The 21,030-nt window shown below is 41.5% G+C and overlaps 1 protein-coding gene across 6 annotated transcripts in view; it reads left to right on the top strand.

Annotated features, from left to right (window-relative positions):
- Positions 1 to 21,030, top strand: part of zmynd11 (zinc finger, MYND-type containing 11) — a 31,163-nt gene that overhangs the window by 7,560 nt on the left and 2,573 nt on the right. For 2 of the 6 annotated variants that reach the window (XM_084912848.1, XM_084912849.1), the window contains exons 3-16: positions 4,945 to 5,104; positions 6,319 to 6,342; positions 7,269 to 7,358; positions 12,803 to 12,964; positions 13,306 to 13,383; positions 14,122 to 14,214; positions 15,043 to 15,130; positions 16,277 to 16,332; positions 16,485 to 16,562; positions 16,789 to 16,907; positions 17,103 to 17,388; positions 19,086 to 19,160; positions 19,823 to 20,101; positions 20,193 to 20,378. In XM_084912848.1, the coding sequence (XP_084768974.1) occupies positions 4,945 to 5,104; positions 6,319 to 6,342; positions 7,269 to 7,358; positions 12,803 to 12,964; positions 13,306 to 13,383; positions 14,122 to 14,214; positions 15,043 to 15,130; positions 16,277 to 16,332; positions 16,485 to 16,562; positions 16,789 to 16,907; positions 17,103 to 17,388; positions 19,086 to 19,160; positions 19,823 to 20,101; positions 20,193 to 20,378 (1,774 nt within the window). The remainder of the gene's footprint in view (positions 1 to 4,944; positions 5,105 to 6,318; positions 6,343 to 7,268; positions 7,359 to 12,802; positions 12,965 to 13,305; positions 13,384 to 14,121; positions 14,215 to 15,042; positions 15,131 to 16,276; positions 16,333 to 16,484; positions 16,563 to 16,788; positions 16,908 to 17,102; positions 17,389 to 19,085; positions 19,161 to 19,822; positions 20,102 to 20,192; positions 20,379 to 21,030) is intronic. The other 4 variants (XM_084912850.1, XM_084912852.1, XM_084912854.1 and 1 more) reach the window with 4 other exon arrangements.

The following is a 21,030-nucleotide window of genomic DNA, read 5'->3' as shown; positions in this document are numbered from 1 at the left end:
GTCTCCGAAAATGTCGGAGCGCTTTTAAAAATATGTGGTGTCTTGATAAACTGAGCAGATATTTGAGGTTTACACAGCTACATTCTCGCCTGAACATATGTTAAATGTTTATTTTGTGACCCAGAAAGAATAATAAGAGTAACATTAAAACTAACTAGCTGCCGCCATTGTTGGAAACTGAGCTGGGCTGCGCTATGAATTCTGGGACACAGCTTCTTCTTCTTCGGGATTTAACGGCAGCTGGCATCCTTGTACATGCAGTGCTGCCATCTTCTGTTTCAGTCCGTTATTACACTCTTAAATCCTACTACTTATTCCTGCGTCTTTCGGGATCTTACAAAGCTTCAAACGACGCGTCGACTATTAAATCAGTCGTCGACGATTTTGATAGTCGACGTAATCGTGGCAGCCCTAGTGTAATGTGATCCAGAGTACTGCATTACTGTAAGCACCTTATGTGCTTCAGAAGACTTACTGTACTAAATTCAGTCATCAGTCACAATTACACCATTACAAACGTTCTTCAATTATCTGCATTCTGAGTAAACAGGAAAAGAATTCAAACATGTCTTCTTCCTGTGCACTTGGCTATAATCAGCTGGAGTGCAGATTTAGACTTTGTTTTTAATTTCATTTCACAAAAAGTTTAAACTGCGCCAAGGACAGAAAACAGATTTTGGACTTTTTGTAGGCATCTGCGCAGACCGCATGCTAACACAAAGGTAGCGAAGAACCCAGGCTGGTGATGTAGTTGAGTTCATGCTGACCCGAGCCCAGCAGCCAGAGCCTGATCTTCAGTAGGTAACAAGAGCTGTCAGGCTTGTTTCATGTTTCTGCAGTTCAAAGTGTGGCCATCACTTCAAAGTCTCTTTGGGTTGGTTTTCAGATTTGGTCTGCATTGTTGGGTTTGTGTTCATACAAGACACTTAAAAAAAGATTATATCTATCCTTGTTGGGATAGAGAATTGAGTCAGCGTTATAGTGTTAAGGGTTAATTATGTGACAGTGTCACAGAGTAATGAGCAATGGAAAGAATTACTTTCTCAGGTGAGTAAATAAGTAACATAGGGCATTACTTTTTGTTGTTTTTGTTTGTTTTAAGTAACAAGTAATGTGTAATACATTACTTTCTTTGAATAGCAATCCCAACACTAACTCTTTCCAGTGGATGAAATGGCACAGAGACTGTGTTGTTTACAGAGTGTGGCTAGTATCATAAACTGTACGGGCGCCACTGTCGGCCTTCAAGGTTAATATTCACACACCTGTGGAGAAAGTGCTTATGCACTGTTTAGGCAGTGTTGGGAAGGTTACTTTTAAAATGTATTCCACTACAGATTACAGAATACATGCCCCAAAATGTATTTTGGGTGATTTGTGTGATTTATTACTGTTACTGGTCAGCGGCTCCGAACCGTAGTAAAGGGACCTCTGGCTAATAGGTCGGGTTTGTGTCGGCTCGTAGCTGAAAACTAGCTTTACTTTGTTGTCTGGGTCAACTTCGCTTGCGAGAGACAGAGAGAGGCGTTGAAAGGCTGCTCCAACGGAACTTATTGTTTTCGGAGGAAAACACGAACGCAGTGTACAGTCGAGTCTTAATAGCTTACTTGCAACTGGGCTCGTCAGGCACTCTTCTTGGCTGCAGTGGTTATTATTATATTTACATGCTTCCAGCTCCCGTTTTTGCTCGATGACAACTCGTACTTTTCCTTTTTCTCCCTCCTCGCGCTCACAGACACATAACGTGTACGGCAGTCCATTCTCCCTGCAGCACGGACTACACTGCCTATGATGCTACATTCTTTAGGGCGATGCCTGCAGCATTCTGCCTGTTAGCTTAGCACAACAACAAAAAGCCGCTCTCTCTCACCCAGGAAGCACACAGTCGCAGAGAGAGAGCGTCACCCTGTAACCATGGCAACCGTAACGCTGCCGCCTGGAACAACAGAACATAGCTGTCAAACAAAACCCAAACAGTCCTGACCCGCCACAATATGAAACAGGAAAGGACCGCTGTGTAATCCATTTATTTCAACAAAGTAACTGTATTCTAAATACCACCTATTTAAAATGGTAACTGTAACGGAATACAGTTACTCATATTTTGTATTTTAACCTCCTGGGACCTGCCGTCCACATATGTGGACATCACATTTTGGGTTATTTAGACCAAAATACTAAATTTTGCTCAACAATGGCCTGATATCCACTTACAAGGACATTATACTGCTACTGTTCTATCGAAATTTTAAACAAATATCCTCATATGTGGCTCTCATTTTTTTTAGAAACAAAAATCAGTTAAAAAAACAAAATCAGGTCATTCTTTGTTTTTACATTCATCAGGTCCCAATATGCCCAGATATCAAAGAGAAATTAAAAATGCATGCTGTGGAAGAGTTTGGGTCTTAGGAGGTTAAATACGTAACGGCGCTACATGTTTTCCGTTACTCCCCAACACTTTGTTTAGGTTGTATGGCGGTCGACTCTGACGAAGCGTAAATAGAGCGGGATCATTTTGTAGATCAAAGCCGTGTAAAATCGTTCTGGTTCACGAGGCTGTCATGCATCTTATTTTTCCAGACAGGGAAGGATGCAGCTGCTGTCTGCCAGGACAGATGGGTCTCTGCACTAAAAATCTTAAAACCAATAGTAAACATCTGTTGAACATCAGTAAAACATGAACAATTAGTTTAAGTGGCTATTATTTCTGATAACTGCCTAGTACGGTCCTTTGTTGTGACAAGTTGGTTTCGTATAATTGACTAAAGTACGAGTCCCGGTTGATATTGCACACCCCTAGTCTGGCATTGCTGTTTCTATTTCACAGTTGGGTTTTTTTCCTCAAGCTGCAAAGGCAAAGCTTTGGGTGTTGTGTTGGACCCTGTTTATACTCGAGGGCAAACCAGACATGGATCAATACCTTGATTGGCAGCTGTTAAGTTCTGACAGTCTCCAGCTGCTGCTCGCTCATTGCCGTTCTCGCCATGTGGTCAGCTCTCCCTCTAATTGCTTCGCTCCTGCTGTAGAAACCTTAAATCTGCAGCAGGTTGGGGTCACGACACTTTAACCATCTTGGTTTTTATCTGCTGCGAGAATTCCACATTGTTCAGACTATGCAAATTGATGACAAATCACCCAAAGCAGACCTTGCTGATCAGTCATTCCTTTCAGTTGGCGGATGGAGCACAGACTCAATGAAACACTTGGCACATCTCTTTTCAGCAAGTTGGCGAACACCTTGGGACCTGGCGGCTTGCCAAATGAATACTGGCGGCGAGTGGGTGTTGTCATGGTAACGGCAAGCACTGGCATGCAACGGATAGCACCAGCTTTCCTGTACAACCTCCCCTCTCTTTACAGCCCCACTGCAGCTTAATTTCACCGTGTCGGCTTTGTGGCTATAAAGGTGATGGGTGATGTAGAAGGAGAACAAAGTTGGTGAGGCAGAGGCTAATCTTTAACCAGCCTATCAGGCAGCTTAGAATCAGTTAGTTACATGTTAACCAACCTAACTGCTAACATTAAATACCCAAAATATGGGTTACAGTTAAATTTATAAAAATTTTGTTTTTATTCTATTGATCTAACAAAATAACCGTATCTGTTAAAATAAAGGAAAAAAAACATTAAAAGATGCATTCCTTTTGAATTCTTTGCTTTTGGTGTCTTTAATTGCTGTAAAATCTTTATATAAAATCCATGTCAGTTTGTTTGCCAACTTAACCAAACAAGGTGCGTACGTACACCGGAATGTGCTGGTAATTAAATCCAGGTGTGATTAGTCACAGATCGGCAAAGCTGGAGGGACGAGAGCTGGAATGATTTGTGGATGAGATCTCTTAATCTGCAACTATGTTGTTAATCTGGCAACCCTTTTGTGCTTTATGCCAAAGCACCAAGCATTAGATGGTTCCATCTTTTTAATTGTGAATATTTGCTGGCTGATTTGTTTCAATGTTGCCTCATTTGTGTGACAAATGAGTCAAAAAAGCTGTTTAAAAATGTTATCTGACATTTTAATTGACAAAATGACTGAAGTCAAAAGGGATTAAAGGAGCTGAATAAATTAAGCTTTTACTTTCCATATTGTACTATAGTAAAAATTGGACTAGTTGCACTTATGCATTGCTTAGAGTAGGACAGATATTAAGCTGGAAAAAACCTTTAACTTGTCATCCTGCAACATCATACATTTGATGCAATTTGACATTAAAGCTCGGTGAACTTACCAGGAAAAAAGTTGATTATTTTTAAGTGCTGCGGTTTAGAGGACGATGGTGTAGAGAGAGAAAGATAGAAATAGAAATGTCATGTAGTCAGGAGAGCTTCCGCTATCCTGGTCAGAGGACCCTTGTACATTGATTTCAGATCCTTTGGTAATACTCTCTGACTTGTATTCACTATCTATCCCCACCCCTGGGCTTATGCCAGCCGAACAACTCTCTCTGGAGGAAATCCTGTGGTCTGTCTGTTGGCTGACTGCCCCAGTAGACGATACATGACCTTGCTCGGAGAATTGTCCTACCAATCAGCGAGCAGCTGCAGGAATCGGCTTTGTAAATGTAAGCTCGTGAGAGGGGAAGCTGATGAAAAAGTCCTCCTCTGCTTGCAATTTTAAATACCACACGTATCCCTAATCTGTTTTCCGAAGATTGTAAATTAATTTATGTAGCTCTGGGGTTTTGTTGGAAAATTACAAAACAGTGAGACGGCTAATTTAAACATGGTGGGAAAATGTACACGAATTAGAGCTGGTTTAAGGGATGAGAAAGGTGTTGGTCTTTGTCCCACCCAGCAGTATTAATCCAAATATGCTTCTGCTGTGTTTTCCGCCTGCCTCACGTTTTAAATGTTCATCTTTAGCCAGTATTAAAAAATGGCTGTCATTAGCACAGCTGCCTCTGATTTTCCTCAATTACATCTCCACTTCTGACTACGCAGGTACCTGAGCCGTGTGTTTGGCATGCATCCGAAGGAAACCGCCAGACAGTTGAGCCTGGCTGTGAAGGACGGCCTGGTGGTGGAGACCCTGACCGTTGGCTGCAAGGGCTCCAAGGCCGGCATCGAGCAAGAGGGATACTGGCTGCCTGGGGATGAGATGGTGAGCCCACTACAATTTATCAAGTTCACAAGCAGTTGTGAATTTAATGTCTGAGTTTTGTGTTAATGGCCACAAATAGAAAGTAGTAGTTGGGTCTGCACAGCTGAGTGTTGATCTGACTGATAGCTGACACTTTTTAGCAGCCTGTAAGAGTTGGCAGATCGTGTCGTTTCCTTACCGATCATTTTTAGTCCTGTGTTTTAGCTAGGGGAAAAATCTCTATAATCCTATAAAACCTATTAAAGCCATTGTCTATAATGAAAATATTTGCTGGTTTTTAGTAATGAATTTACAGCATGCACACAGTACGTGTTTTACTATGTTCACAGATGATATACAGGCACTTTCTTAAGCAGTAAGTGCCAAACAGCAGAGGTAGGTGGGTAGGAAGGAGTGGTATTTCAGACTAATACAAGGCTTCAATAATTATCGCTCAGCGTGCATGTGCAGAAAATACTCCACCAGCTTCTGCTGTCGTTTGCCTTGAGAAGGAAGCCATCTGCTGTGCAGTTTTATTGATAGTCTTGTTTTGAAATTTGCAATACTTGTTTTATTTCCCCAGTTAGTAGTGAGGCAGTATTCGCAGTGTAGTGATTCTTACAGTCAGTCTGTCACAGTATCTGTGCAGAGTGCCCTATTTCAATTTATCGCTGTCTGGGGAGAACCTTTGTGTATTTTTCCATCTGTATTTCAAAAGGCTGTGGTGTGCATTACTTTGCAAGTGCAAGTGGGGGAAAAAGTATTTTGTGGCTGTTTTAATCCTACTGTTTTTGTTTCTTTAGGGTACAAAAACTGGCTGTATCAATGTCACACTTTACCTGTTAAACAACATTAGCATCATCAGTCATGAGTGAGCTACAGTGAAACATAATGCAGGAAAAACACAAATCTGTGATTTGATTTAATAGGAAACTAAGTTTCTACTCTTTCTAAAACAACTGTAACTTCCATGTGCTCATGTAACAGTTCACACTGACTTCAGATTTAATAGAACAGGTTTATTTGTTATGATTGCAGACCAGAGAAGAGTCATGGGAACATAGAAAGCTTGATAGATCTGGCTCTTTATATCTTGTGGGTCATCACAGAATACTTTTGTGAGTGGAGAAAGGCATGGGTCTCTAAGGGACATGACACTGAGGCTCCAGTGGAGCCCAGGTTATTTTAGCAGAAGGACTTTTAAACACTACTCTCTGAATCACTTGCAATCACAGGATCCAAAAGCCGAGGGAAGCAAGGTAAGGGCTGCATCGTTATTTTCAAATCCAGGGTTTGTTCTCCATTTGCTCCCCTCATTTTCCCCTCCTCTCAACTAACATCATTCTGTGAGAAATCAGTTCTGCCACATGCAGTGCAGTCGGGGATTTGAGTGAATCTTTTTAAGCAGGCTGCAGAAAAGCTAAACAGTGTACAGTATGGTCTGGTTGGTGCAAAAGTTAGAAGCCGTTTAAAATGAGATTGAAAGCAAGAGATCGAGTCTTTGTGCAGTGCTTTTGACTGAGTCCACTTGCTGCACCGTAAATGAATTTATGCATCCGGTTTCCATTTGAAAATCATTCTGCTCACTGGCCTAGAGTTCAGCAGTAATCGCACTGCCAGACATTACATACAGTCATTCAGTTATGCTGTGAAAAGCTTCATGAAAGTCCGTTGCAGCGCTGTGTCTGCGTGGCTAAATTTCTTGCGGAAGTGATCAGTGATCTTTATGAAATATGTGCTTGCTACTTATCTACAGGTGTGTTGTTGCTTGATTTTGATAACACAAAGTCTCCTGGTGTTTAAAAAAAAAAAAAAAAAACCCAGCCAAACATACTCAAATATCAAGTTATGGCTTGAAAAGCAATTGGTGTTTGCTTAAGATTCTCAGATTCTCATGTGAGATGACAAGCAATGCTAGCATAGCCGCAGGTTGGTAGCAAGCATTTGTGAGTTTGTAGTATTTTGGTCTTGGTAGTTGTAGTTCTTCTAAGAACAGTGTGCTCTGCTGTGGTCTTAACTTCTGTCTGGCATGCTTATTTTCTTTTTTTCTTTTTTCCTTCATTTTCAATTGATGAAACAGTGGAGGTGGGGGGGGAGGGGAGCTGGGTGATTATGGTTTGTGTGGTTGTGTTCTTTAGTTTCCTCCGTGCCTGCTGCTAATAACACGGCCGACTGGTTCTTTCAGGTTAGTAATCACTCAGCGGACAGACCAGAGTTTGAATGTGAGCAGCACTCTGAAGCAGGGCCTAGATGGAGGCCAGTTCTCCCACCGCAGGTGCTTGGATTCAGTCCAGCTGGCGTGAGCTGTGTCCTCTGGTTGACCTCAAGATTATTTAGTCCTCTAACAGATAACCATGGCATTTGCACAACAACATAACTTTCAAAAATAGCACAACTAGGTTCTTTAAAAAAAATTAAAGTTCAGTTTTAAAAGCATTCCCTCAAGCCAGGCTGGATTAAATCCAGGTTCACCTGATCTTACAGGATCAATTTTATTAAACGTCCCCTAAATGCTTGTTGATTATTGAAAGTTTGGTTATTAAACTGACTTAAATCTACTCATTTGATGCATGGTGATGAACATGATGTGATGTATTGATGCACTTTGACAGTAGTTACACACTGTAAAAGAGAGTCTACATGCACATTATTTCATTGCAGCTACTAACCCATTATTTTGACATCGTTCAGCGAGTTTCGCTGCTCAAACACTGTTTTCATTCTTTAGATCCTCCCGAGCGATTTTCATTTGTTTTTGAAACTTTATTGAAAGCTCGACAGGCCTCTGAGTGGATATGCTCTTTGATCAGTTTCTTTACTGTGCATAAACACTGTAACTAACATCACTGAGTGCAGGGTTTGCCGTGGTGCTTAAGGGTGGGCCATCTCACATACAGTTAATACACACAGGAAATGAAACACTTGACACCAAAAGAGAGGCTATTTAATGTGTCAAGATAAAAAAATTTTGCCATCAAAGCTTTTAGTAAACAACTTGAACAATAGAATAACTTTATAGAAGGATAAGATTTAATATTTGATGTGTCATTGCTATTAAATATGTTGATTTGTGAGATTTTAATTACTTGTTGCAATGTTGCCTCCCTAGCAAGGTTTAAAACGTCTGCACGCTATGAACATAGGCTCCAAACTGCTCTGATAGTTGGAAAAACTCAAACTTAGTGCTTCTCTCTGAGAATAAATATTTTACTTGGGCCTGTGGAGAGAGACAGGATCAGAAATGCTAACAGAAAGGACTTTGTTCGTCATAGCAACACAGACATTTTTCATTCACAGATATTCTTATTGAGCTTGACTGAGTTTGATGCGGGCTAGCTTAACATGGTAACATATGTAACAAAAGCCACTGCTTAGCTAACCAGCAGCCTTTGATCCTCTGAGGCACTGAAATGGAGATAAATTATCTCAGTTAGCTCATTGTGTTGCTTTAACTGGGGCAACCAAAAAAAACCATCAGCAGTGCAAACCCTTGTCAGGGTTTTCTACCCAACTAAGTAGTTACAACTACCTATTCAGTTGTCACTATCATCAGGCAGCAGTACAAACCATAGCTACTTGACATTGCAGTAATGGTGGTACTGCTCAAAGGCAAACAAAAATGCCCACTGATGGTGCTGTAGTGATGGATCTGTGTTTGTAGGCTGGGAGTAAAGCCTTACAATGGAGATGAATCCTGGAGTTGTTTTTTGTGGGTCACAATAAGGCATGCTAGCCCTGCTGCTCGACCTTGCCCGGCTCTCTGGAGTGTCCCAGCTTGACACTGACAGTACAGAGCTGTTAACCAGAGTAAAGCTAAAGGCAGCCAACTCTCACCGCCTCGGTTCTTCCTCTATCGCTCTCAAAGCCCTCACCTTGGCAGCTTATAGTCGGGGCACATTTCTCCCTCCAAAAAGCAAAGAAGCGCTTCACGGTTAAGAGAAGTCTGTGATTGGAACTCATAAAAGGCTTTTTTTTGGAGGGGGACGGCTAAGCACAGTTATATAGTCGTATCTCTATCTTAGTGTTGGTGTTGCCGAGTCTGTATTCAAACGTTGTTATTGTAATAATATCTGTTGTGCTTGGGCCCAAATCTGTCCGCACTTCTGTTAAAAGTCACTTTGCTGAAACCACAGACGTCGTGTCCTTGGCTCACAGAGCTCTGGCTTTTTGAAGTCAGCCACTTGTCTTTCATCAGACAGTCCAACAATAGTGAAGTGGCTCTTGACACTCAGCAGAACACGAGCACCATCTCTCTGTTTTTCAAGTGTTTGTGTGGGTGAAGAGACTATTACGCTTTAGAAGTCCTTTGGCGAATCGGTGCATGGATTTTTAGAGTGTGTTTACATCTACGCGGACTTAAATTTTGAACCCTCCTTCAGTTCTGTTCAGCTGGGAATCTTTGAGGTTGTACTTCGTGTGACCTCATTTTGTTCCCAGATAAACTTTGGACGAAAATATGTGGTCTGACCACGATCACTGCTACAGTGGAGAGATACTGTATGTGCCTGAAATGGCAATGTAGATGTGCAGGTTTGAATCTGTGCATTACCGCTGTGGGTTTAAAGCGAAGCAAGCGAGATGTGATAGACGGACTCTCAGCTTTAATTCAAGGGGTTCATTGAAAATTATGCCCCCCCCCCCCCCCCCCCCCCCCACAAAATCTTACATTTTTGTTCTTTAAAGAATTCAATTAATGATTTAATTTATTTTCAGCCCTGTTAAACACGCCATCAGATTTGTTCATAGATTTATTTATTTTTTTAATGAATAAAATCATAAAAACAGCAATTACATTTTGTAATTTGTAATTAATTTGTGCAATCAGCTATTAAATTATTCCAATCTTTTTTAAAAAAAACCAGATGTAAGTAAAACCTGAGGATCACTTTCTGACTTTCTTTCCTCGTCTCCTTTGAGTTTATACGTCCTCAGTTCCTTATTTCATTCGAGTTCGAGGCAATACGACGACATCTCGATTTGGAGCCTTATTTTAAACATCGATTAATAATGATGAATGGCATAACAACATTAGGGCTCCTTTGTTTGTTTGTTTTTTTGCTAGTTGATATACATTCTTATTTACAGTTACAGATGGAGAACAGTATTTAATTGCTTAAACAAACAGTTGATCATAAAAATCGCTGATAACTGGAACAGCTTATTCATAAAGTCTTCTTCCAACACTAATATATTTGTTTTAAACTTCACCAGTAAAAAGAGTTCTGCAAAGGATTGAGCTGTTCTTCCTCAGTTGTAACTCCTTCAGTGAGCCTGATGTCCTTTTGCTTCCCTGGCTCCTACAGATGAGTTTTCGGGATAAGGATATACTTTGATGCAGTGAGATAGATTTGAAGGTCCGAAAGAGATGCTTAAAAAAAATAGAAATGCGAAAAGCCTCATTTGTCCTGCAGGTTTCTTATGGCTAGTTTCATCCCCTATATGAAGCAGCGGGTTACACTCCTGCACTTTCGATTTTTGTTACCATCTTTTGTTTAAAGACTTGTCAGGATTGTTTAGGAAAATGCATTCTTAAAAAGATTTTCTTCAGTGTTGAGCAAGCAGAAGGCAAACAGACCTCATCAGAAACTCTTTACTACTTTGTCATTGCTGCAGCTATTAGCCAGTGTGCTTCACCCCCCTCAAAACCTAAACTATAGCAGCACATGGAGAAGAAATCAAGAGAAATAGAAGTGCTGTTTTTGGGGTTTTTGTTTTTTTTGCGTTTCCTTTTTTTTGAGCTGCACTCAGTCACGACTCCTGCTGGACCCACTGTGTCGGCAAGGCTGTGAGTGGGAGGAGTTGGACTCTTGACAGGCTGATAAGTACGTGAATTTCTAGTGCTTTTACTTCCCGTCTCGTCGCAACTCAGTTGACCTGCTCAATGCTACGGATACGCCGTGGAATGCTCATGCACATCATCCATTCACAGGCTGCTCTCTATGAACACAACTTTTAATTATAGTTCAATAAAAGCAGGAGGAAACTCCTTTCTGGTGACGTAGCAGGGGCTTCTTACTCGACAAAAATAACTTTCTCAAGTTATCATATGAAAAATAAAATCACCCTCAGTGGTTAACACAGTATTTTCTATTTTCAGACTTTTGAGCTAAAGCTGAGAATCTGCAGTCTTGATCATTTCATTTCTAATCTGTTGCACTATCTCCGTAAAAACTGTGTCACCGGTCACAAATTGCCAGACTTGACTGTGTTACTTTTAGCAGGGAATAGAGGAGGATCAGCTGGGTATTGGCTGATACAGCTATTGCCATATAATTCAGCCATATTATTGTATTGTGCAGTTCTACTTAAAGTCCATCGCAGGGAAATGTTAAATGTTGCACATTAGCATAAGAAAACCAGATTACAGAGCATTACAGAAATTTAAACACGTTTGTGGTCTGTAACCTACTAATGAGGATTGATGCCCGGCCCCAAGGCTAGCCAGTAATTGCCGAGAGAAGTAGCAGGCATTCATTAAAATTTAGCAAACCACAAAAAAGCAATTAAAACAAAAGTTTTGAAAAGGAAAGGTCGACAAAAATAATTAATTTATAATTTAAGTACGCCAAATAAACCTTCACTACTTTAATATTAGCATTTGTGAAGCCTCTTTGTAGTTGTTCAACAGCTGCATTGATTTATAGATAAACTGCGTTTTTGCCCTGCCGCTTCCCTGTTTGCGTTTATCTGGGAACAACTGAATGATTCCCTCCCGTAGTAGTGTTCATCACTCAGGCCGTTCACCACATTCACACCTTGTAGGAACTCGGCACAACCACTCTGTTTCTTTTCATTCTTGTATATCCACAAAAGAGGAAAAAAGGCTTGAAGGGCTCTTTCTGAAAATCAGCTTAACATATTTTCTGAGAGGAAAGATATTTCCCTCGTTTAGATTTCCACCCAGATGATCTTACTGATTCACACTTTGAATCATTGACCTTTTACTCAGCTATCACAAGGACAGTGTTATTTGTCCAAATTAGCTTTTTTTGGCTAAATGACTTCACTGCTGATGCACAGAGTGTCTCCATAATCAGATTCAGGATGAAAAGGTTTTTTTTCTATGCTATGTGAGGAAGTTTGGTCAGTGTGCATTTATAGAGGATTCCTGTAGAATTTCAATGAAATGATGTATTTAAAAGTTTCTGCTGCAATGCACTCGGGAAGCGAGTGTTCCTAATATTACAGTCATACCACCAGCTATTCAGTCACATGTGCTAGAATCTATTTGCATATATTTTCTAGACATGTCTGAAGCAGCAAAAAAGCAGTAGACTTTGTTACCTGTAGGTTACCAGTCAGTTTTTGTTCTTGGGGTTTATATCTGACCTGACTCCCCTGTGTCCTCTAGCAATAACTTAAAAAAAATTAAATATAAAAACGAAAGTGAGTCACATCGCAGACATCAAATCAGGAAAAGGACGAACAGGATCCATATAGAAATCTTGATTACGATGGCGCGCTAAACCAATAAAATTGAGGCTTTTGATGGTCCTTACTCGTCAGTGCTGAGTAAACAGGTTGATGCTTCTCAGTGGGGCAAATCCTGACACTTTCAGGAATTAACTGGTCTCTCTGCTCTGTTGCTTGACATCCTAGTGAGCTAGCTTTAATCAAGGATGGAGGATAGAAAAAAAAATCATTTCCTCCCCTGCTGTGGTTGGCGGGTTGGAGGGGGGGGGTCACCCAAACTTGTGCTTTGCTGTGTCTTCGCTGCAGGACTGGGAGACGGAGAGCCACGACTGGTACTGCTTCGAGTGTCACCTACCGGGTGACGTCCTAACATGTGACAACTGCTTCCGAGTCTATCATCTCAAGTGTCTGTCGGACGAGTGCAAGCCCAGAGACGGAGGATCTCCCTGGCAGTGCGTCGTCTGCAGGGTGGGTGCTCGAAGAGTGCAAGCACGTTCCTGAGAAAGTGAACAGATTCTGGGCTGTTTGATGATTAAGAATAAGGCTGGTCTTTACAAACAGATGATCCTACAGTCTTAGTCTTTTTTTTTTTTTTTTTTTTCACACATAGAGCCGTTTCTGTCCCACACTGCTTTCTGTTTCTCTCCAACAGGATTTTATCTTTTAATATTTCAGGATATTGCCTTTCTAACAGCTGCCAGGGGCCATAATGACTTAATATTGAAATGTATTTCTATTACACTGTCATAACACTTCCTGCAGTGATGTGATGTCTGTCTCTGTTTTTTTTTCTTTCTGCACATCATCAGGGAAGTAAAAAGAAGAACTTAAACAAACAGGAGATGTGTAAATACCTGCGCTTCATTGTCCAGCGTATGAAGGAGAGGGTGAGAACAGCCTGTACTTTTACCCCTGGTTGTTTTTGTTGTTGTTGTCATCAAACCTAACTATGGAAATCCAGCTTACAAGATTTGCATGTTACAAATCCTTTTTCCTCCTGTTTCGTTACCGTAGTTACACATATACAGCTGTGGATGCTCACGCTGAGGTTTTTCAATAATAAGACCAGCATATGTGCGAGAAATTCCTGTGAGCCAAAAAGTCATGCTTCAGACTGCTCTGAATGCTTCGTTTCATCTCAGGCACGCGGCTCTGGCTGTGACATCAGAAGCCCCGCCCACCTAATGTTTAAACAGTCTACTCGCGAGAAGCAGCCGGTTAGTAGAGTGCTGGCTTAAAAGGTGGACGGACGCGAACTTCAACTGAGGAGCTGCAGAAAAACTAATGATAAATATTGATTGTTTTCAAGTCCGAGAATAAAAATATGGAGCTGAATCAGTGTAATAGTAAAAAAAGGCCTCATTATACAACCCTTCCTCTCATCTTTTCTCCCATTACGTCTCCATGCCCACACTCAGTCCCTCCATCTCCTCTCTCCTTTGTTATCTTCCCCCCGTCTCCCTCTTAAAGGCATATTAAATCTCATCATTAACCCCGCATGCTGCCTCTATCAATGTAGACCTCCCGGGCTCCCCCTCCTTCATTACTCCGTCACCTTCCTCTAACACATCCCCGCTTTTCTACGTCAGACTGCGTTTTATCGTTACACCTCGTCTACGTTACAGGCAGTGGACCTGAACAAAAAAGGCAAAGACACTAAACATCCCATGTACAGACGACTGATCCACACTGCACTGGACGTCTCCAACATCCAAGAGGTAACAGTGGAGCTCGGCATCATCACAGCTCCGCTTACATTTGTCTGATTAAGTATATTTGTGTTATTTTCACAGCCATTTTGACCTTCACTGTGCAGAGGTTGTGATTTCAAGGCTGTTTTCAGAATCATTTCCTGGGTTCTCTTAACATCTGGGTTGTCAGGCTTGTTTCTGTGAGCTGGATTCGAACATCAGTTAGTTTAGAAGCAGATTTTTCTTTTCCACATTTTTTTTTTTTTTTTCAACAGACCTGGAGGTAATCTCTGTGAATTACATTGAAGCCCCTTTTTTAACTTGGATTTAGTCTAAAAACTTTCCAGGGTCCAGAACTTTGAGTCCATCGTGGTATGAAACTGTAATTTCTCCGCTGAAAAGCGAACGCTCCAGTGAGCTCTCTGAGATGACTATTGATTAGCTAATCAGCTTGTGATGGGACTAACACCCTTGTCAAGCTATTCTCAGACTGTGAGGTGGAACCAAGTATGTGCCCTGGAATCTATTCTCAGTATTGTCTAATATATTGTTCTGCTCCGCTTTCAAAACTCTGCTACTTTAGCATGGCATCTCATCAGTGCTAGAAAGACTTTGGACTCACATAGGTACCAGCGTTTGATTGGGGAAGATCAAATTCCTCCCCGCAGAAATTGAGCAGCACAAACATGAAACCTTAAATGTTAAAAGGAACACTTGTTACATAGTATTATGTACAGTTCAGTGATGCAACCTCTTGTGTATCAGTCACCTAACACACACTCAGCATGTTAGTGGACTCTTTGTCCTCGTTCTCCTCCTGAATAAATTTCTTTTCAATATTTTTGACTCTTTCAGAATCTGTCTGAAGGAAAGTACAAGACTTTTGAAGAGTTCAAAGCAGACGCTCAGATGATTGTTCACAACACTGCCATACTGTACGGAGGTGGGTTCAATGTGTCGCCACATACTGGTTATGAAACACACCGACCTTAGATTGAGGAGTTTGAAGTAAACCCTGTTTCCTCTTAACAAAAAGCAAAAAAGTTCCCAAATGTTGACTGTTTTGTAAAAAGAGTGAATCTTACAAGAATTCTATTTTAATAAAACAAATATTAAATTTAGTGTTAGTCTGTTTTAAATATTTGAATCAATAAATTGAATGCATGGAATCATTTTTGGACAATTTGACAATTTTTCAGTATATCCATCCATCCATGTTCTTCCACTTATCCATGTCAGAGTTGTAGGAATGCTGCAGCCTGTCCTAGCTGTGGTGGGATGAAAGTCAGGGTACACCTGGACATTTAAGTCCCTTTAATCTGCCTCGCGTCTGAAATGGCTTTCTTTTTGTGTTTGTTTGTTTGCTGCCTTAAGATCTGTGGTTAATTCTAGCTTTAGACAATTTCGCCTTGTTTAAAAAAACAAACTGAATTTTATAGCTTTTATCAGAGGATGAGTGTCAGCAAGTGTCAAACTGAGACTGTATAAGTTGTTGGGGACATTTGATGTCCTCACACAGAGGACAGGATTTGCTGGTGGTGGTGCTGAAGTCATGTGACTGTGGCGTGCTTTGCTTATAGCTTAACATTAGAGTTTTACTTGTTATGTTTGGCTAATTAACACACCGGTAACACGTGTCGAGCTTTTACGGCTCAACAAAATTTTGTTATTTGATCATCTGAAAGCCTGAATCTCAAATTTTAAAAAAGGAAACAAATGCTTGGTTTTTAAATAAATTCAATGAAGCTTTAGAGAATCGTCTTCACGAGCTGAACTCATTAGGCTAAAAAACAAAAAAGAACCATAACAACAAAATGACTTGCAGAACATTATTAAACCTCACAATTTCTCCTTGGATGTTCATTAAAATATTGTTTAACAGCAGCGCCTGCTGGGTTTGAATTCAGAGTGATCCCAAAAACCAAACTGAGTATCAAACCTGGAGTTAACACCAGAAACCATTAGGTTTACTATCACTACCCAAAGTGTTTCATGTCCTGATGTTTTAGTTGAGGTTTGGGATTCTTCTTGTATTAACCTTGATGTAACCAGACTGAGAGGTTTTGCTGTCTTATTTTGTATGTTGCAGTTCACAGCGACCAGGCCGAGATTGCACGGTTGCTCTTCAGTGACACGTGTCACGAGGTATCGTCTTTTTATCGTTTCCTGTTACACTCGAGTTTGGAGTTCATCGCGCAGCTCCTTTGATTAACTTTAATTGGTGACAAGTTGAGATGTGTTTTTTGGGACAATGAGCACTCCTTTATCTCTTTCCTCCCACTCTCTCTGTCTTCCAGTTGAATGAGTTGTTGCTATGCAAGAACTGTTTCTACCTGTCGAACGCCCGGCCCGACAACTGGTTCTGTTATCCCTGTGTGAGTATAAACAAAGTGGCTTCAAGAGGCTAAATTTCCACTTTAATCCTTTTAGCAGCAGAAAAATAATCTTTATTCATGCAAATATTTGTGCTGACGGCAGCGGAGAAATGCAGCTTTACTGTGTGCTGAATGTCTGTTACTTTTACAGAACGATCTCTGTAAATGAGCTGATCACGTCTGTTGCGTCTTGTTCCTGATAAGTTTTCTCTGTGTTGCGTGGCAGAGCCCCAGCCATGACTTGGTTTGGGCCAAGATGAAAGGTTTTGGCTACTGGCCAGCCAAAGTCCTGCAGAGAGAGGACAACCAGGTGGACGTACGCTTCTTTGGACATCAACACCAGAGGTTAGCACAACTATAACAAAGCACAGCATGACTTCTCTGATTGTTTATTTTCAGACAGCGCCGCATGCCGTGACTGTTTTACACCAGATTCTTACTTTAAATTACTTTTAAAATCATTTCTCAACACTAAACTGAAGTTGAATAGAACTTGAAACCTGTCAATCGTAATGGTTGTTCTTCTTTGTTGGCCTGCAGAGCGTGGATCCCCTCAGAGAACATCCAGGACATCAAGGTGAGCGTGCAGCAGCTGCAGGTGAAGCGCAGCAATGGTTGGAAAAAAGCGTGTGAGGAGCTGGAGGTGTACCAGAGCTTCCTGAAGGAAGGACGCTTCTGGAAAACGAAGATGGAGGACGGCAGCCCGCCACACCAACAGAGTCAGCGGCAGCAGCAGGAGGAGGGCAGCGTGAGGACGGACAGGATGGAGCGGACGGACGAAGCAGAGTCCAGCATCTCCTCCACCAGCAATGAGCAGGTCCGCCATGTAAGTGGAGCCATCACGCTTTTAATCCCCTTTTCTACTTTGTGAATTACAGGATAAGATGTTGGAGGCCAAAGACGGCCAAGAGAATGTCTTCATGGGATTTTGATTTCCGTTAGTCTTCCACGTCTGCATACTTCCTCTGTTCATTTTCTGCGGGGTTGTTGCGGCAGCAGAGAAAGCAGAGATGGCCTGACCTCCCTCTCTCCAGCTGTCTGCTGAGCTCTTCCAGTGACATGCTGAGACTTTCACCTCTCCAGTACACCCTGGATGGGCCCAGTATCAGTTGTACACCCGGAAACAATCTTTTTGTTGTTTCTTACTTTCAAAAATAGCTTTTTAATGTTGTTTCTGTTTCAAAGCCCCCCTTAAAACTTAATGAGGTTTTTTTCTAAAAAGCACAAAAGCCAGTTTTGAAGCTAACGTGAAAGTCATGAAGGCCTGGAAGGTTCTCAGTTTCCCTGGATGAAAAGAGCAGCATTAACATTTTTGACCGGATAGTCGAACCTCTGGGAATAAATGCTTTGTCCCTTTTTTGTTTCCGGTTTTCATCATGTGAAAACTATGACAGTTGACCCGGTAATGTTCCAGTTTGTGTGAATGAAGTTGTTTGAGGTTTGGGTGTGCAGTGTAGTTTAGCGCTCTTTTTAAAGGACGCAACAATGTTCCTGCAACAATGTAGTAGTTCAAAAGAAAAAAACTAAGTTCCTCACAGCTCTGCGTACTAGTATAGAGTCAGTTGTGACTTTATACTGTGTTACTGTAAAATAAATGCACTGGCCCATATGAGGACATGCTTTCTTTAAAAATAACAAGTACATAACAGGAAAAAGCTTAGACCTGATTAGGATATAAACCAACTCGTCACAAAGGGCTAATAAGTTTCTACACAGGACCCAAAGATGCAAACATTCACAACTTGACCTTGAGTCGTGTTTACACTTCCTGTGAGGGTTTCTCTTCTATAGCACCTTTTATATTTAGAGCGACCACACGCCTCAAACTCGTCCTAAAACGCTTAAACACACCGAAGCGACAGGTAGTTTGATCATAAACTTACCAAACCAAAAGCTGTTGCATTAAAAAAAAAGTTTAGTTACAGAAAACACACACAAAACTTTAACACAACTTGGCACTAAAATAAACCCAACTCGGGTAGATTAGACTAAAATAAAACAAACAGTGCCCTCTGGTGGCTGAACTGCTGCATTGTTGGCTGAGTGTTTTGTAATTTTCCGAGTTCCTTTGGATGCAAATCCTTAAATTATGAGGCTAATAAAACATAAATCATACTGACACAACTATTAAGGACACATGGAAACAAACTTGAATCAGATATTTTCTATTGAGCAGTAACTGTAATGCTTAAATCGGTTAATACATGAATTATACACTTAAAAAGCAGCTATAAAAATGTTATTGACTTAGTTTTGGTAGATTTTTGTTTTGTTTTATGAGAAATTCCTTATTAGATCCTGAGTTCCTTAAATTAGTCTAATTGTGAGTACTGATTTAGACATGATGATAATCTGTGAACTGTTTAAAACTGTCTTTACCAGCCTTTAAAGGTTATTTTTAAACTACTTTCTTTAATATCCTTACAGCACTTTGTTTCCATCTTTTCTGTCATCATTTAATAAAGCCTGCTGGGACATCAGCGTACTCACTGATTATTGACCCTTTCTGTTTTTTTTTCCCAGCTCAAAGGCAGCCAGGAGCCCAAGGCGAAGAAAAGCCGTCGGACTCACACGGTTGAGCCCAAAGAAGAAGTCAGTGTAAGCAGCTGTTATATATTTTGTGTTCTTTGGCTGCAAACTGATTTATAACCTGATGCTATATGCTAAGTACATGGCATAAGCGTGAGGGTGGAAATATTCTGACTTGGGGTTATGTAGAGGGGACACATGACATGTCACTAAATCCCTGCAAACTGTGGGTGCAAATGTTGTGCAGGAAAGTGAACTAAAAGAAATGAGTGGGTTCTTCAGGGCAGTGATCAAAAGCAGACTTTAAAATCCAGCATGAACCACTTCAGCATCGCTTGAAGCGATCTGAAGCAACGAGTGGGTGGAAATTTCTAAATGAAGAATGCAAAAGCTCCTCGGTGGTCGGAACAAACATTTGCAGACAGACGGGGTTTGTGCTCAAATAGCTTGAAGTTATTTTTGAGGAATAATTTTTTTTTAAATGCATAAATTTTTTTTCTCAAAGAGAAATCCAGGTTGATACTGATACTTTAAGGCACTTCAGATTTTGTCTGTCCTGGATTGGAGCTGCAAGCTCTCAGCGCTCATGTTTTCTGGTTAGAGTGGCTTATAGCTGAGCAGGAACTACTGTAACCAGCTGCAGGCCAAGATGGAGGAATCTGTGTGACAGCTGGCACAGAAGCATCCTGCTGTCCTGTCACTTCTAAGAGACATCACATCCTTTCCCTTAGGACCCGGAGCCGGAGATGGAGGCCGTCAGCTCCAGCCAGGAGATCCCGGTGTCGTCGGCACCGCAGCAGCCAGAAAAGCTGTCTGTGTCCACGCAGACCAAGAAGGCCAACGGGGGGTTGCCGCGCACGCTGCATCGCGGCACGCAGACCAACAGCGATGGCGCCTGTCAGAACATGTGCCACGAGAAGTACACCAAGGTCTTCAACGACGTGAAGGAGATGATGAAGGCCGACAACAAGAGGGAGACGGAGAGGGTCGTCAGAGAAGCTCTGGAGAAGGTGTGTTTGTATGAAACGACTCGGGTTTGTCTTCTAATGATGGAGAGCACTTTGGACCAGTTCCAAACGTAAGTGTGCGTGTTCTCTACAGCTCCGTGCAGAGATGGAGGAGGAGAAACGCCAGGCGGTGAGTAAGGCGGTGGCTGGAGCTCAGGCGGAGATGGAGAGGAAATGTAAGCAGGTGAAGGAGAAGTGCAAAGAGGAGCTGGTGGAGGAGGTGAAGAAGCTGGTGGCTCAACACAAACAGCTCATCTCCCAGACCAAGAAGAAGCAGTGGGTGAGTTCAGTTAACCGAGAGCTTAAAGTGTGCCTGAATATAAAGAAGACTTCTTCTTTTATTAGTTATAAAAACGCACAAACACAATCTTCCAATTTTTTTTTTTGTCCAAGATGATTTTCACAACCCAAAGAAATCCCACTGTCAGTGATTTAAAACGCAGATTTAAGGTCATCACATGAAAAAACCTGGAACCAGTGTATTATACATGTGTTTTATTATTATTATTATTATTATTATTATTATTATTATTATAGCTCCTTTTCCATTAGTACCTACTCGGATCCGCTCAGTTCACCGCTGTCTGAGCAGGTACTGAAATGTGACGGCGTCAGCCTGCACGCCACCGATTGGCTGGTCAGTAGCGTCACTCAAGCAGACATGCGAGCGTCTGGTTCTCAAAACCGCCATTTTTGAAACCCAGCTACGAGGGTAAAGGCTACAAAAAATGACGCCATGTTCGCAGAATCTGACGAAAATTCACAGACAGCAGCGGGTATATTCTCACCTCGACGTCCACCTTTGCGTTCGAGCCACATATTAAGTCGTGTTGCTATGACAACGACCACATTAGGAGGTTCTAAATTGTAACGGAAGAACAGTCGATCAGAGTTGAGTCCTGGCGAGCTGTGGCGAGTCGATCCGAGTAGGC

Source organism: Perissodus microlepis, chromosome 18 (genome assembly GCF_051167445.1).
Source record: "Perissodus microlepis isolate ML-2025 ecotype Zambia chromosome 18, ASM5116744v1, whole genome shotgun sequence".
Taxonomy (NCBI): Eukaryota; Metazoa; Chordata; class Actinopteri; order Cichliformes; family Cichlidae; genus Perissodus; species Perissodus microlepis.
This window is presented reverse-complemented; position numbering and strand designations above follow the sequence as displayed.